The sequence below is a fragment of the Bicyclus anynana genome, chromosome 24, assembly GCF_947172395.1.
Source record: "Bicyclus anynana chromosome 24, ilBicAnyn1.1, whole genome shotgun sequence".
In the NCBI taxonomy this organism is placed as follows: Eukaryota; Metazoa; Arthropoda; class Insecta; order Lepidoptera; family Nymphalidae; genus Bicyclus; species Bicyclus anynana.
This window is the reverse complement of record NC_069106.1, coordinates 5,453,772-5,468,791: the sequence shown is the minus strand read 5'-3', so window position 1 is coordinate 5,468,791 and position 15,020 is coordinate 5,453,772. Positions and strand designations below refer to the sequence as shown.

The following is a 15,020-nucleotide window of genomic DNA, read 5'->3' as shown; positions in this document are numbered from 1 at the left end:
ATCACGGTTCAAAAAAAATTTTATAGCCTAGTAAAACGATAATGAACGATTTAAAAAAAAAGTGTCAACTAGCCTATTTCTACCATTTTCTACCAATTAGTAGAAAAAATAATTATACTTTTTAAACTTCAAGAATCAATTATTTCTCAAACACTGCATGAATTAGCCATTATTTATTAAGTACTTATGCATATTTCATAAACAAAATCTACTTCACTCTTTCTAACTATAAATTTTTGATAATTTCAATAAATTGATTATATCCTTTGAAATAATTGTATTGGTATGCTGCTGTCATTGCAAGCTTATTTACGTTATTATTACGTTCGTTTAAATAAGTAGATTTATTTTATTTAATATCTACAAATTACTTCTTCGTTTTCCTTTGCGGTACGGCTAAAATACATATTTATTTTTTATTGTCAAATAATATACAATCTGTCCAAATTTTTTTTTTTTAATAAGTGATGAATAATAATAAAATGTCCAAATATATAATAATTCATCACCATTATCAAGTTTTTTTTAACTGTAATCTATGACTCCACTCCATATAGGTAAGATGAAATGGATCCTAGGACTGTAGGAGTGGACACGACAATAGTCCAAGGGCACGGACCACCACACCTCGGTGATGTGTCCGACCGCTTTACTATTAAGCTTAGTAATAATAATTGGTTGCTCTATAATGACAGATTTTTATGAAAATTACAGTAAACGTGGTGTTGCCATACGCCGAGTTTATTATAAAAAAAAAACAACTATTATGTCGCACTATACCTATGTTCGGAACCCTGTACTGTAAGCGCGGGAAAACACTCACTTTGTCTATAGTTAAATTTTTGCTACTCATATACAGGATGTTCCGTAATTAATGGATAAAATGCAAATGGTAGATACACCACCTAATTATCTAAAACTAATTTGAATAGTTTTAAAATTATCCCTAGGGTGACCAAGTTATATTTTTCTTTCGGATTTTTAAAAATTTTCTATCTTGAATCAGTATTTTTAATGATCAGTTTCTTGAATCAGCTTCTTGTACAAAACAAATAAAACATTATTTACAAAAATAGTATTACCGTGCATTGCTAATGTTTAACTAAAATCAGATCGTCAAAATCTTAATTCCAGCAGCTACAGAATTAAAAAAAGTGATTCAAGGTAGATAATTATTAAAAATCTGAAAAAAAATTATAACTTGGTCACCCTAGCGATTTTTGGAAAACTGTTCAAATAAGTTTAAGATCATTAGGTGGTGTATCTACCATTTGCATTTTATCCATTAATTATAGGACAACCTGTATATCCTATTTTGAAATGAAACTTTAATATGCTGTATCGCAAAGAAAACCGACAAACTACTTTAGAACGATAAAAATATTAATTTATATATTTAAATATCCATGCGCATATTTCGTCTACCAACCGTAAAAACGTTGTCCACAGCCGATATATCTACGAGTGATGCTGCAAAGCGATAGAGGTAAACCCCTCCCGCGCCTTCGCCGCCTTCCCACAGACCCCGACTTGTACGCGAACAAACTCACGATTAACCACCTAGAACACACCACAGACCACCCATACAAACTGTTGCCCGATGTCACCAACAAACGTACTAGGACTGGTTCGCTCAACGAAAAGATGTTACGCATTCCGTACGTCGAAATCACTAGTGCTGCCACAAATGCCGACGTCATATTCGTGAACGATATCGATACATCGTTGTTGAGTCCGAAACGGTTCTCCGATCCGTATACACCAGAGAGTGTCGAGTCGCACACACCGAATGCCGATGCCTCGGGATCGGGTAACACTGAGGTTATCGACGATGCGAACGTCACTAGTTTGACGCGTGACAGGAGTGTATCTCCGTCTCAGTTGAAGACGCGGTTGGATATGTTGTTGAATAGGGACGGGAATAGCGATAGGGTTGTGCCGTTGCAGAGGTTGGACAGTAGGGAGTCGTGCAAGTCGGGCGGCAGCAGGAAGGGTGGTTTGTGTTGTTTGGCGTTGAAGTGCTACGGGTTCTGTAGGAGTCGTGCGCGCAAAGTGAACTGTGGCTGTACTGGCTTGAAGTGTTGCACCTCGTGATGTTTGAACGTTTGTCGTGTTTTACAGTGGAATTCATAGACGTTATAGGGGCACCCCTAGGGGATTGTTTGAGAATTTGACACTCAGCCGGTGAATGATCACCTAGGAATGAGTCTACAACGTCTATGAATGCCACTGTTGGACGTATACAGTGGCGTGCACTGGACTTGTAACTATAGTAAGCGCACGTACAAATTGTACAAAATGGAAAATCACGTTGACAATGAATCCGGGGATAGGCAGTGCATTTTGCATATATGTAGTGCACGCCACTGTTTACAAAACAAGGACAGCTAATATTGATGAGATAAAGACAAACTATTGTTTGTCTAATAATGACTAAAAATCGTTTTAAATTACGGGTTTAAATTTATTTACACTAGTGTGGAATGTAGGTCATTGTTTAACAGTGAAAACAGTAAGAAATGATGATCTTAGATAATTTATCGAAGTACACATATTTACTAAAAAAATTGCGGTGTCTTTTAACTTGAATACCTGTAATAAAGGGTTAAGTTGAACTTACTTTAATATGCATTTAATTATTACTTGGAATAATTATTAATATTGCTGTCCTTCTTTCACTGCTTAAAAATGCATTTTTTTTTATTTTTAATCGTAATTCGCACAATAAGTTTAGTCGACTTAATTATACAATGTATTTTTGTATAATAATTAATTATAATTATTTAACATAGACTAGTATGTTTTATTTTATTTTTGTTTTTATAATAATAGTTAGATTTAATTAAATATAATCAAATCTAATTATTATTTTATTTGTGTTTAGAATGACAACAAAAACAATAAATGAAGTGATTACACTTTACTCATCATTTTGTAGTTCACATCACATTTAATTGATTTATTTTGTTATTAGTTTATTTTGCTATTTCACCCAATGATGTGCAAAATACCCACAACTCAATATACAAAAATATGTTCAAATTTCACATAATAATGTATAACAACAATGCAAATTATATTCTACTATGAATCGCAATATTATAATTAAATAAGTCAAACAAATTGTATTTTTAACGAAATTTAACGACTTTGAACCTCATTAAACGAATATAAACATTTTCTTATTTTGATAATTGCGATAATTTTATGACTTTTTGAAAACTTTTGAATGACTTTGAATTTTTTTTTGACTGCGCGTATAATACGTACCTCTATAATTATTAAATGTAAGAGAAAGTTTTGTCGTCCCTCGTGATTATTCGGGCTTTCCTGATCAAAGTTCATATTAAAAAAAAAATCACCAGTACCAAATTTTTGGAAACCATTTTTGACATATTCGAGTCCTCTCAAAGGCTGGCAGCAAAGGCGTACCGCCAAGCGATTTAGCGTTCCGGTACGCTGTCATGAACAGAAACCAAAAATGGTGTGGAATTACAAGTTAGCACGCTTCCATATTAGATTGCGTCATCACTTACCATCAGATGAGATTGTAGTCAACTTGTAAAGAATGAAAAAAAAATTTATAGCCGTAAGGAATAATGACGGTGAAAACGACAAAGCTTTAACTTACCCAATAGTTTTTTGCTAATTATTATTCTAGACTTACCAATCACTTTTTGACGCTTACTTGATTTAGATAAATGATTTGTAGTTGTAGCATGTTTATTATTTACCATCGACCTCCTATTAAAAAGTGGATGCACAATCAGCGACCAAAAAACATCCCCACTCAATGAGTGCCAAACACAACTTCTTGGCACTCAATTGAAGTAGTCGCATTTGCAAATTCAACCTTAAACTCAATCCTTAAAGTTGAATTTGCTCTGAATTTGGAATTTTATTGAATATTGGACTATATTTAAAGGCCTTTAGGATTATTTTCTTTACAAATAATTCTACAAAAGCAAAATTGGCCAGTTTTTAAGTGAAATTTTTCACATGATTGTGCGTCCTTTTATTATAATAGGTCTATGTTTACCCGTAGTATTTTATTGAATATTGGACTATATTTAAAGGCCTTTAGGTTTAATTTTCTTTACCAATAATTGTAAAAAGCAAAATTGGCCAGTTTTTAAGTGAAATTTTTCACATGATTGTGCGTCCTTTTATTATATGAGGTCAATGTTTACCCATAGTATTACAATTATATTTAAATAATATTACTTAATGTTTAGTAGATGTAGTTCATAGAATATTAGTGTAAAGAAAAGGTAACAAAGTTCTATTACCATTGTTTTTACGATTTAACATTAATGTAACGCATGCATTTCATGTTGCAATATTAAAATTAATTAAAGTACGTGTGGGAAGTCTGGCAAATAACTTAAATTTATATTGTTACTAATGAAAATACCTATCTAAAAGAACCACCATTGATTTCTTGTCGGGTTTTTAATAATATCTATCTTAGAAACCGATAGTAGAGTTATTACAAATAGCTCAAAACTTAACGCTTTAAGTGCTTGTAAAGTAAGCTTAATTGATTTGGTTAATTGTATTATTAATGAAACTAAATTAATTTTATAACAGTTTAGTGGTGTAACTACAAAGAACTATTTTGGTTGTGATACACCAAAATAGTTCCTTGTAGGTACTTACTACAAAGTACAATCAAAAACATTAATTTTTATCATCGCTAAACAAAACTACAAAATTTAGTGCTTTTACAAAATCAATTACCTACACTGAAACTGATTTATAAACGTGACAATCATTATTCAAGGTATTTGCCTAGATTTATAATGACTTATTTAATTACTATTAAACTACTAGCCTTTTTAATTTTTATACTTTATAATGTAACCTATACACATGGATAGCTCTACTAGTCTATGGCACAGTTGTTTATTGTATAATTTATTTATTTAACATATTAAAATGAAAATGTTATGTTGCTTCTACACGATGGTCAATCGAGGTCCGAGTCTCAGAGGAGACGCCCTTAGAGAGTCGTTTTGACCTCGCTTACTGCTTCTAACTTCGGGCCCCATCAGGTAATGCTTCTAAACCCCTGGTGACGCCCAAAACGATCGAAAAACCGACAAGGATCTCAAAATCATCGACATTATGGTCCATCATAGTAGGCCTCAGATGGATTATATATAGACTTGCCTCACTAGTCAGTCACCACTCTGTCAATGATCAAGTATCAAGGAGCTAACGCATTTTTAAAAACTGTTGTATAGTATCGATGTTTCATTGTTATGATCGTTTTCGTTGTGCAAAAAGCTCCCTAAAAATTTTGGTATGTGTCTTCTAGTTTACTAAAAGATGAAGTTACGTTACATTTATTATCTGTATTACTAAGTTGATTATATCAAATTTGTAATACTACACCATAATAGTAATAATATGCAATATCTAATAATAATCGATTCTTCAGCCGGAACAGCAAAACATCTATCAAATAATCGAATATTCTGTGTGTCGAGTTTAAGCTATGAGTTTGTTAGTCTGTGTAAAAAATACACGTGTGTGAATCGCGAATCTTACGAGTATAGAAGTGTGTAGTGTAAGGACACAAAATATTCATTGATATTAAATATTTTCGATGTGTGTGAGTTTACCTCGTCCCCCTCAAAAAATTACAAACAATTTTGTCGGTGATATTGCTTGCGGTACAAGTCCATATGTAACTGGTCTGAGTAGTATGCTATTTCGATGGCCCATCGTGTAGAAGCAGCATTACACTCTGCTTGTAATGTCTAGGGAGATTACACCGAATCGTTGAATCGAGCTTACATTTACTTAATACACTTTTCATTCCCGATGATTGCCAATTCCATTACATGTATGTATCAGTGGCGTAACTACATCATTTTCAATTTTGTATGGGGAAGAAAAATCTGCGAAATTTCGATTAAATGTAGCTTACGCGACTGGTTAATAATTTAGCTTTCCAGCATGGAAAGAATTTTTAAAATCGGTCTAGTACTTTCGAAGCCTTTTGGCAACAAACAAACAAAAATCAAGTTAGGTACCTCGTTATACTAAAAGATTAATTATGGATTTACGACCTCACGGGCTGTGTACCCTTAAAGCCGTGGGCCCTTGGCAATTTTCCAGCCCTATCCACCCTAAACCGTAGTTACACCACTGACCATAGTTTGGCAAGTTCGTTGATGACACTCCCATGATATGCGGGCGACGGGGGGAAAGACTGCGCGGGCTTGAAATTGTGCGTGCAGGGAAGTGAGGTGCATCAGTCGTGGGTTTTTCATTCATCGCAACACGGGCCCGGTCCGCGTGGACCATCGGGAGTGTTACGAACGAATTAGCCAAGTTATAGTATAGTAGATATTAAGCAAATAGCGCGTATACATTCAACCTAAAAACTACGTACACCATAGATCTAAGAAATATCAACTGTGCCGAATTCTTTATGTATTTTTTATTATTTAAACTGAAGTGAAATTATACCAAAATATGGTCTATGATTCTAGTCTAACGGATGCTCAAATGGACCTTTTACTATTAAATATCTGTGTAATATAAAACGCATTTTTTATTTATTGACATAACAATATTAAGTGAGAAAAAATTGTAAAATGTTTTTTTCTTTTATAGCAACACCTACAAATAATAGGTGATCGCGGTCCTATTTATGACTAGTTTAGCTCCGCGATTTTACCCTGGGATACCTATTTCGTTTGAATATATCAGGATGAAAATTATTATGTACTATTTTAGACTACAATGGATGGATGTTTAATGCATTCATACATCTAAACAAAGTTACATTTAATTAGTTCTATTTTCGAATTTCTAATAAGTTTATCACACGGCATTACTGAGATTTTTTTATATTTATACTAATCTTAGAAACATAAATCTTACAAAATATTTACAAATGTTGCATTTAATTGCATGATTTTCCCTTACTTTTTGAAGCTATTTTGATTTGTTTTATAATATTCCAATTTCTTTGATATTTTGCTATGAACGTTGTATTGTGTTGTAAGATTTTAGATTACCAACCCTTAAATTTCCAACCAACGAAATGTAGTGACAGAAAGTAGTTTTGTGCTTTTTGTAGTGTTTTTTTAGTTTTCATGTGTATTAGTTATTACAGAACTCATTGTATTCAAGCATCTGTGAAGCTTTGCTTGTAAGTATTTTTTATTGTTTGTTTTATACTTAGTTACGAATGCTTTTGTTGCAAGCTTTTTAAATAACACGTTGATGTACCAAAGTTACACATTAAGGGTGTTACTTACGACATCGAGTGGCGTAAGCAACACCCACGTCATCCATGTAGCGATCTTGATCATAAAAAATATATAAAAAGAATTTAAAAAAATAATTTATAGTTATGATCAAAATAACTTTATAATTTCATTCCCAATATATATTTTTTTTTTAAGTTTTGAATGATTGCCCAGCCAGAGTTTAATTTTTTGTCGTTTTTTTTTTGATAAAGGTGACAATGTAGTTACATAACTGACAACATTGTAGTTCTTCTTCTTCGTCGTTACACTCTTGACAGAGTGATCGTGGTCGTCATTTGGGCGCGGTGGCAAGCCTCACTATCCGTCGCCATTCGTCCCGCAGTGTGGCTCTCCTAGAACATTCGTGGAGCGATCCATCCACATTGTAGTTACAGTGACGTAAATACAATGATTTAAAAAAAAATGTTCAGTTGTTTTTTAACGATCTTTATAACTACAAATAGCTCATAATATACTTTATTAGTATGAAATAATCTTCATCAACTAATATTATTTGATAGTAATAAAGTATGTTTTCCTTGAAAAGTTCCTGCTCGACAAATATCTCGTCATTATAATATAATAATCCTCGTACTGGCGGCAGATAGGCGATGTTTTGTTAGACGTACCTATTCCTTGCATGCCTTGTTTTGCTGACTGCAGTCGACTCTCGGCGGTGGTCGACGGCGGTCGCCGACTGCAGTCGACTGCCGTTGGCTGCCGCCGAAACGTCGCTGGCTGCAGTCGACTGCGGTCGTCGGTAGCAGTTGCCACTTGTGTAAATGAACCCTTATGGTTTCCCACATAACACCAAGTGTGCCATTTAGTTACATCGATTACTTTAAAAACAATATAACATCATGAACAAAAACTTCATGTAAGTGAAACTTTGTGTACATTTTTCAGGAAACTTCCGTCATGAGTTGCACTCAGAAAGTTCTCCAAAGCAAGACACCGACGACGTGGAGGATGTCGAGGCACCAAACACTCGCTATATACACTTCAATTCAAACCCACATGATATATTTAAAGAGACAGATATATAAGAATGTATATATGTTACAGAATTTTGATGCAATACATATGATTATACAATACACTGCCGTACCATGACAAAACACTGTATCTAAAACATGGGCGTAGTTACCGCCAATATCTATGATACGGGCCCCCCGGACTAGGGGGGTCTGTTTCGTGTGAAAGCAAAAATGTATAAAAAGTAATCTACAATAATTGTATTGCTTTGTGCCGTGAAAAAAACATAAAAAAATGCAGAAATGACAAAAGTAAAAAAATTAGTTCTTTGTGGTGAAAGAATTAGGTCATAGTAAATTAAAAACTAACGAGTTTTTTCGGGATTTTCCTCTCGTTTATTGGGCCAACTAATTTTAATATAAAGCCTCTCTAAGACAAACTACGCCTGACTGAAACTACACTGAAAAACGCATTTTTTTTTTGAGAAATCGCAGTTTATTTTTAGTCTGGATAAGTTGTTAGATACAGTGTAGAATATAGATGTTAGTGCATTTCTCATTAAGATTTGTAATCTTGAAAAAAAAAGCATTAAAATGCCAGTAAATAAATGCGAGAACTCATTTTGTGAGCTTACAAAACACTGTATCTCAAGTTACAGTCTAATGTCATAGCACGACATTATATTATGTAATATATCACATATTAGATACTTGTCATGTGATATTTGCACAGTTGCAATTATCTCTTTTGTAGAGCATAATATAGTCATTTACTTAATGTACCTTTTTAGGTATTTTACAGTTTGGTTCATACCAACAAATGCAATATACAGGGTGGTCGGGAGTATTTCCCATAACTTCAAGATGTGGATGAGTCCACATAAACCAGCCGAACTGCATAACAAATATTTTTCTAACTAAAAAATAATATATATGTTTTCATACAAAGTACCTAATTCAAATAATTCCGACTATCCATGTAACACACGTCTTTATCTATCCTTGCATTTTAAAATGCGTTAAACTTGGCTACGTCATAATTATAAGGATGCTTTTATGGGACACATTTTAATATCTATTTACAAAAGAAATATCCGAAAATATTATCTATAAAACACATGTTCCTTGAACATTTTTATTTCATTTTCGGTAATACTTAGGTACTTAGACTTATGGCAAATACTTCCCAGCACCCTGTATAGTATGCATCAATGTATAATAAATAAACATATCTCTTAATGAGAAATATATTAGGTAGAAATATGTAGGACGACAGAGAGACAGATAGATTTCGCCGCTAGAGTATTGTATCACCCACTGGTGAAACATGGCGATATTTAAAAAAAATGCCAATTATCTCGTAGAAAATCTTAGGTGTAAGATGTGCGTCACGAATTAAAGATGAAATGAATTTCAGAAAAAAATAATTTAACATTAATTTATTTCAAGTAGGCTTAGTTAACAAGCGCTTTTGGAACGTAAAGCTTGACTATTTGTAACGACTCTACCACTGGTTCAAAAGGCAGAGATCTTAACAAATACTCTTATCTACACAAAGCTCTTTATTTTGTCCCAACTCAAAGAAAGAGATCGATATTTATGCAATACTTTGTAGGTGTGATTTGTCCTGAGTGCAACGAGAACTGAGAACGTGCTGATTCCTTCCAAGTCTTTTATTGCGTCACTGATTCTATAACGCCAGCCACACACGATCAAGTTTACCGTCAAATCTGCAGGAAACTTAAGCTTCCCATCTCTAAGGATTTAGCCAGTAAAAAAATATCGAAACATGGTAATAGATATGGATTCGATATATTTTCACTGCCTAAATCCTTAGGGATTAGAGATCCTTAGGAATGGGAAGCTCAGGCTTCCTGCATACTTGACGGTTAACTTGATCGTTAGTGGCTGGCGTAACGCGATAATATGCCATTCTGAAATTATATTTAATATATAGTAATGTTCGTTGTTAGCCATTCCATAAAATTTATTCGAATCAATAATTTATGTAAATTTTAAATCTTGAAGTGAAAACTTCTATTTTTATTTTTTTTTTTATTTATTTTTTATTCTTTACAAGTTAGCCCTTGACTACAATCTCACCTGATGGTAAGTGATGATGCAGTCTAAGATGGAAGCGGGCTAACTTGTTAGGAGGAGGATGAAAATCCACACCCCTTTCGGTTTCTACACGGTATCGTACCGGAACGCTAAATCGCTTGGCGGTACGTCTTTACCGGTAGGGTGGTAACTAGCCACGGCCGAAGCCTCCCACCAGCCAGACCCGGACAAATTAAGAAAATCTCAATCTGCCCAGCCGAAGATCGAACCCAGGACCTCCGTCTTGTATATCCACCGCGCATACCACTGCGCCACGGAGGCCGTCAAAAGGTTCTATCGGCACTTTAAGCACATTTGGGATGAGAAAAAAGCATCATGCTTAATACTGTTCTGTATCAATGTTTTATAAATTTTAAGTTTCTAATTCCGATCCGAGACTTGGTCGCTAACTGTGGCGCTCATAAGATAGCTCAAATTGGTTTGGAGTTGAAGAAATGAGCGGAGATCCGCAGAAGAATCAATGTCACTCTCTGCGAGATCAAATCAGAAATGAGGAGATCCGTAGAAGTACCAATGTCACTCTCTGCGAGATCTAATTAGAAATGAGGAGAAGAACAGAAGAACCAATGTCACTGACATAACACAGCGAGTCGCGAAGCTGAAGTGGCAATGGGCCGACCACATAGTTTGAATAAAAAGTTTTTATGTTATTTAAAAAAGTTTAAATAATATAAAATGATTTTTAGAATCATTATATATTGAAACTAGATCATTATTTTATTTCTAGTCAATTTTCATAATAATAACTATAATTATAAAAAAAAATCTATACATATTAATAATACATAAGTTTTAGCTAATGCATGATATTTAACTAGAATAGGTTTAAGTAGCTTAAAAGACTTAATGTATAATATCGTGTCAATGTAATCAATACAATATGAACGTTCCTTTGAAATGCCTGAACAATAATAATTTAATATGCAGCAATAATACATTATGTATAAAATATTTATAAGACAATTCATTTTATAATACAAATGAAATAGCTATTTTGTATTGATTGTTACAATAATTCGTCAATTTGTGTATTACACGTTCTACAGACGTGCAGTTTTAACTGAACAGTCGAACTGTTCAGTTTTGTTTATGATTTTGATTGATATTTCTATTAGATAAAACTGAACGTCTGTATGTGATAAAATAAAAATGTGTAAACACACTAAATTGACAGAAAATACTTTGAAAGTCGCTCGTTTTTTTGGATTTGGCTTTTTCGTACTATTTTTGGTATAACAAGTAGTTACAATTTTCTGTCATTTAAGTGTCGTTTAGAGATTTGCTTGCAACAAAATCTACACCAGTTACTACGAATTAATTATGTAATTAACCTATTGTGTGAAAAATGCCAAATACAACACAGGGTAGCTTTACATGGGAGAATACTTCAAGTGGATAAGATGTCATCTTAAGATTTCTTTGATTAAAATTTGTCACAGCCTATTAAAATATGCAGCTTATTTTACTAATATTTAAAATTATATTATATACACATAACGACATTATTTGTCATAATATATTTAGTCCCATCCAATAGCTATCTAACAAGTCCCATCCAATGTGTTATATAAATAATATCGTTGAAGTATACCAAGTCTATGAATTATTTGTAATTAGCAAGTAATATTTAGCATAATATTTAAATTATTTTTTGTTAATTAAAATGAAAAGAAAAGGAGATAGCCCAAAACTGCCCCAGGTGAAATAATTATTATTTTGAAAGAAAGAATAGAAATCTATATTCTCTTATTTAAACCATCACTATTATCTTAATTCCCTTTTGATCGAATAGATTATAGATTGTGCCCATACAAGAAAAAAAAAATATTACCTTATATTTATTATATAAACAATATAGGAACTCGTTGATAAAATTACTATTATGTATTGTAAGAGTTAACCATGCAAAATGACACATATTCATTGACTAGAATGTAATTTGTAAACGCTTTTTTAAACTCAGGTGACAGCATTTTCTGATAAGAAAATTTTATTTTTTTTAATAAAGTCAAAGATTACTGATACTAGGCAATATTGGTAACTAATGTGGAAGTATTTTAACTATATTTATTGCTTAGGTATCTGCAAAAAAAAATACAACTAAAATCACACTTGTCAGTTTAGTTTAAACATTTTGTCTACAAATAAATTAACACTAGCACATGCGTACAATTAAACTGAAACACTTAACCATTGTTACTAGTGGATAATGTATTTTGCTAAATGAATTGAAATATAATGATATTATTAAATTATTAGATGTATTTTTAGATATTAGATAAATGTCTTTGTTGTTTTCGTGTTTGTCACTTATTTATTAAAGTTGATATTAGTACCTGTTCTTAAAGGTACTATAATATTCATTCCACTACTATATAATATTGTATCTGTATACATAAGTACTTGAATATTGTAGAATAGTGTTTTTGAGTTCATTGTTTAAAAAATCTGTGTTTTACAAACACTACATTTTATTAATTGCTAAAAACTGTTCACTAACACTTAAGTACGTATACTTTAGTTATATTTTAAGCTGAGCAATTCTTATAGGTATATATATTCTTATTAACTTTATGGTGTTAGAGTGTCACTTTTTGTTTATGTGCCGTAGGCTCTTTAATGGGACCTAGGCGGCGTCACCATGTGGTTTTAGGAGAGCGCAGAAGCCTTCGCCTGTTGGGGTCCGAATTCAGCAGCAGATCACATGGACGACTCTGACCTCGCCAATCTGGTTATGAGTATGGTTTCATTTGGTTTAAACGCGCTGCAGACTATACTTGATAGTGTGTGGATAGCTTAAGTCGTAACTACTCGAATGTTGTAAACATATCTATGAATATCTACTCTACTAGTTCCTATTCAAAATTATGGTGTAAAGCAAGGTCAGACATATTTTTTTTTATTGTGCAAATTTACTAGCAGACACCCGCGGCTCCGTTTGTGTTAAAAACTATTTTTTATTTATTCGACTTTACTTATAGAGAATACATTATCCTGCCATCTCAGATTGCATCATCACTTACCATCAAGTGAGATTGTAGTCAAGGGCTAACTTGTAAAGAATAAAAAAAATCAATTTATGAAATTATTTTAAAAACGCTACGTTCTTCTTTTTTGTTGAATTATAAATACTAACACGCAGTTTCACCAACGTTGTTCCCGTTTCTGTCTGAATATGGGCATAAGATATAGATTATGTTACTCAGTGAAGATGTAGCTTTCTAATAGGTAAATATTTGAGTTGAGTAGTTATTGAGTTAAATCGTATCAAACGTTCTAAAATCAAATCTTCCCTCTTTATAATATTACTTTAGATTATTATAATTCGTGTTTGAGGAAAACAATATCCTGTTTTAAACATACTCGTACCTACTCGTTAGTAGGCAAATAACAATAAAGTTATTTATTACTTAACTCTGGCCTTGCTTTAGGTATAATTTTAAAATTTTTCCTTCTTATTAGAATAGTAAATATGTATATAAATAATGTTCTAAAAGTATTTCTTCCACATTAGTCTATAAAAAAGAATTTAGGCGACGGATAACTTGTGTTTTCGATCTGTCACATGTTCTTCAAGCTCTAGGTCGTATGGCTCGGGCTGATCGAAACGATGAAGCTGTTTTCCTAGTATGCCAATAAAGCAAATACCTACACTATAGTCTGGCAAGTTCGTTGATAACACTCCCGTGATATGCGGGCTACAGGGGGAAAGACTGCGCGGGTGTGAAATCGTGCGTGAGGAGAAGTGATGTGCATCAGTCGTGGGTTTTTCATTCATCGCTACACGCCCGCACGCAACAACTTGGTGTTACGAACGAAGTTGTCAAGCTATAACGCCAGCCACATACGATCAACTCTATCGTCTACTCGTAGTTAGCGCGTTTAATACAAGCGAGTGAGGATAAGGGTTCTGTTAAATACCGAAATCGTGACAATTATACGATATATTTTTAACACGCTTTTATTAGCTTCACTTGTAACTATGTATGTAAGAAAATCTTAAAATCTTAATTTGACCCATTTCTCGGTCTTCGATTAGGATGAAATTTTGCACACGCTCTGAGTTCTGATGACAATACATGACTAGCTAAGAAACGTCATTACAAATCCAATATGGCGGTCTCCCTAAGATGGCGGACTTGCTGTTTGAAATCCACCCCATGTTATGGATATCAAATGAATAGTCTCGTGACTTAAATCCAATATGGCGGACGTCCAATTTTTAGTGTGTGCTAAAAGCGTGTTTTTTAGTTTTTTTAACTATTATATATTATTTTTTGCCCACATCCCTAAACGTGCTGCAAATTCGACATTAGATTTGATCGTGTGTAGCTGGCGTAACAAACCGTTTTTGTTGCATGTTGCTTTATACCGCTCGTTTAAAGCAACTTGCTTTAAAAATAATGCTATGTTGTTTTCGATTAAAATAACATAGCATTATTTTTGTATTTGATTAACCTATCTACATGATAAATTGATGAAGAATACCTACTCGTTAAAATGAATTTAACTTCAATTAGTTAATTATTATTCGTTAATTAAAAATTATTGTTATCTACATACCTATAATACTATTTGGTGTCTAGTCATTTTATTATTATCATAGTTGTGTCAATAAAATTGAATTATTGAAAATTACATTGCTTTTATTTGTTTT

General features: G+C 32.9%; 2 protein-coding genes across 2 annotated transcripts in view; both read left to right on the top strand.

Annotated features, from left to right (window-relative positions):
• Positions 1–6,557, top strand: part of LOC112053838 (uncharacterized) — a 39,818-nt gene extending 33,261 nt beyond the window's left edge. The window contains exon 12 of the mRNA XM_052889094.1: positions 1,450–6,557. Within this exon, the coding sequence (XP_052745054.1) occupies positions 1,450–2,094 (645 nt within the window). The 3' untranslated portion in view covers positions 2,095–6,557. The remainder of the gene's footprint in view (positions 1–1,449) is intronic.
• Positions 1–15,020, top strand: part of LOC128199462 (uncharacterized) — a 480,879-nt gene that overhangs the window by 273,049 nt on the left and 192,810 nt on the right. The gene's annotated exons all lie outside the window — the stretch shown is intronic.